The sequence below is a fragment of the Chaetura pelagica genome, unplaced genomic scaffold (assembly GCF_000747805.2).
Source record: "Chaetura pelagica isolate M959 unplaced genomic scaffold, ChaPel_1.0 scaffold1328, whole genome shotgun sequence".
Lineage (NCBI taxonomy): Eukaryota > Metazoa > Chordata > Aves > Apodiformes > Apodidae > Chaetura > Chaetura pelagica.
The window spans coordinates 47,147-49,317 of NW_009954403.1; the positions used below are offsets into that span (position 1 = coordinate 47,147).

At 62.5% G+C, this 2,171-nt stretch overlaps 1 protein-coding gene across 1 annotated transcript in view; it reads right to left on the reverse strand.

Moving 5' to 3' along the window:
* LOC104394604 (guanine nucleotide-binding protein G(t) subunit alpha-2-like) overlaps positions 1–1,388 on the reverse strand; it is a gene marked incomplete at its 5' end in the record, with an annotated part of 6,483 nt that extends 5,095 nt beyond the window's left edge. Inside the window, 2 exon segments of the mRNA XM_010004216.1 lie at positions 952–1,093; positions 1,346–1,388. Of these exon segments, the coding sequence (XP_010002518.1) occupies positions 952–1,093; positions 1,346–1,388 (185 nt within the window).
* Between the last annotated feature and the right edge of the window lie 783 nt (positions 1,389–2,171).

Here is a 2,171-nt window from a genome sequence, read left to right on the forward strand (position 1 = left end):
TGAGCTGATCCTCAGCAGCCCTCTCGAAGCAGGCCTGGACCCCCCCGTCCTTCCACAGCTTCTTGATGCAGTCCACCAGCTCGGGGGGCATGGTCCCCTCCTCGATGGAGTCAGCCAGGTTGAAGAGCTGCCGCCCATCGTCCTGCCAGAGGGACCCCGTGTCACCTTCCCACCCCCCCGGGATGTCCCCGGGGCTGGAGGGGACAGCACAGGGTCACACACTGTGTTGGGGTGGAAGGGAACGTCAAAGGTCACTTAATCCAGCCCCCCCCTGCAGGGAGAAGGGACCTTTTGGACTAGACCAGGTTGCTCAGAGCCTGGTCAAGCCTGACCTGGGATGTGTCCAGGGATGGGGCAGCCACAGCTTCCCCGGGCAACCTGGACAGCTTCCCTGGGCAACCTGGGCCAGGGCTCTCACCACCTCACACCAAAGAATTCCCTCCTCATCTCCAACCTCCAGCTCCCTCTTCCAGTTTTCATCCATCCCCCTCATCCCATCCCTCCCTGCCCTTGTCCCAAGTCCCTCCCCAGCTTTCCTGGAGCCCCTTCAGGCACTGGGAGCTGCTCTAAGGTCTCCCTGGAGCCTTCTCTTCTCCAGGCTGAACACCCCAACTCTCCCAGCCTGGCTCCAGAGCACAGCTGCTCCAGCCTTGGATCATCTCTCTGGCTCCTCTGGACTCTCTCCAACAGCCCCATGTCCTTATGTTGGGGGCTCCACAACTGGACCCAGCTCTCCAGGTGGGGTTTCAGAATAGCTGAATAAAGGGGCACAATCCCCTCCCTTCTCCTTCAGCAGCCCAGGATCCCTCGGCTCTCTGAGCTGCCAGTGCCCCTTGTTTGTTTGCTCAGGTCCAACTCTTCCTCCACCAGTTCCCCCACATCTCCCCCAAGGAGCTGCCACAGACCCTGGTTCTGGAGCCCTGGGGGGGTTCCAGGGGTGGGGGCACTGACCGCGTGGGAGGCTTCGGCGTAGTCGATGCCCAGCGTGGACATGGCCCGGATGATGGCCAGGATGGACTGCAGGATGTTGCCATAGATGATGGCCTTGAACTCCATGCACTCCTCGGGGGTGTAACCATCCTGGTGGATGATCCTGGAAGGGGGGGACAGGGGTGGGGTGGACGCTGCAGCCTCAGCCCCAAACTGTGACACCCTGAGGTCCACCCCCCTCCTCTCCTCCCACCGTCACCCTGGGAAGCAGCAAAGTGCCACCAGCACTTTGGGGGTGGTGGGGATGGGGGTCCTGCCCACCCCCCCAGCATCCTGGCTGGGGTTGGCTGAGCTCTTGGGGTCATCTTGGTGACCCTCCCCCAATCCCAGTGCCCCATCTTGGGGCTGTACTCACTTCATCTGCTTCACGATGGTGCTCTTGCCCGACTCTCCAGCCCCTGGAAAAGGGTGGGAAGACACCTTAGACCTGGCCAAGGCCTGAGGCCACGGTGATGGGCACCACGTAGGGACCGGAGCCTCTTTCCCCCTTGCTCTGTTCTCCCCCAGCTGGATCCCCCCAAACTTGGCCTTCTCCTCCCCCCCAATGCCATTGTTCCCCCTGTCACCCTTTTGGGGGACCCCCAGGGGTGGTGGGGACCTGGTGGTCCCCAGGGTCCCACACCTCCCACCTGCCCTGGGCAGCCCTGGTGGTGGCTTTGGTGCCATAAGCAGCTTAGGGTGGCACGGGAAGCTGCTTAGAATTAGGGTGCTAATCGCCTTGACCCCGGCCCCCCCCACCTGGATAAGCACCCACCCCCTGCCAGTCCCTGCCCCCCAGTGTCCCCACACACCTCCCCAGGGGGTCTCCCCAGCAGGTTGTGGGGGTCCCTCAAGGGATTGTCCCCTCCTGTCCCATTGCTTCAGGGTTTGGGGGGGCTGGTGGCAGGAGCTCCTCAGAGTCTCACTGAACCCTCCCCAAGATGTGCTGCAGCCTGATCCAGGTGGGACCAGGTGGTCCTGCTCCCTTCCCTGTCCCAATGTTGTCCCCCTTGTCCCTGCCACCCATCTGGTCACCACCAGAATCCAGTGCCACCCCCAGCTCTTCTAGGGGACACGGAGCTGGTGGGACGAGCTCAACTCATCCGGGGAGCTCATCAAGCTAACGAGGACTAAGGAGCTGCAGGGAAGGGACTCTCCTTGGCTTGAGGAAAGGCAGAGCACCAAGAGCTGATGGCACTGAG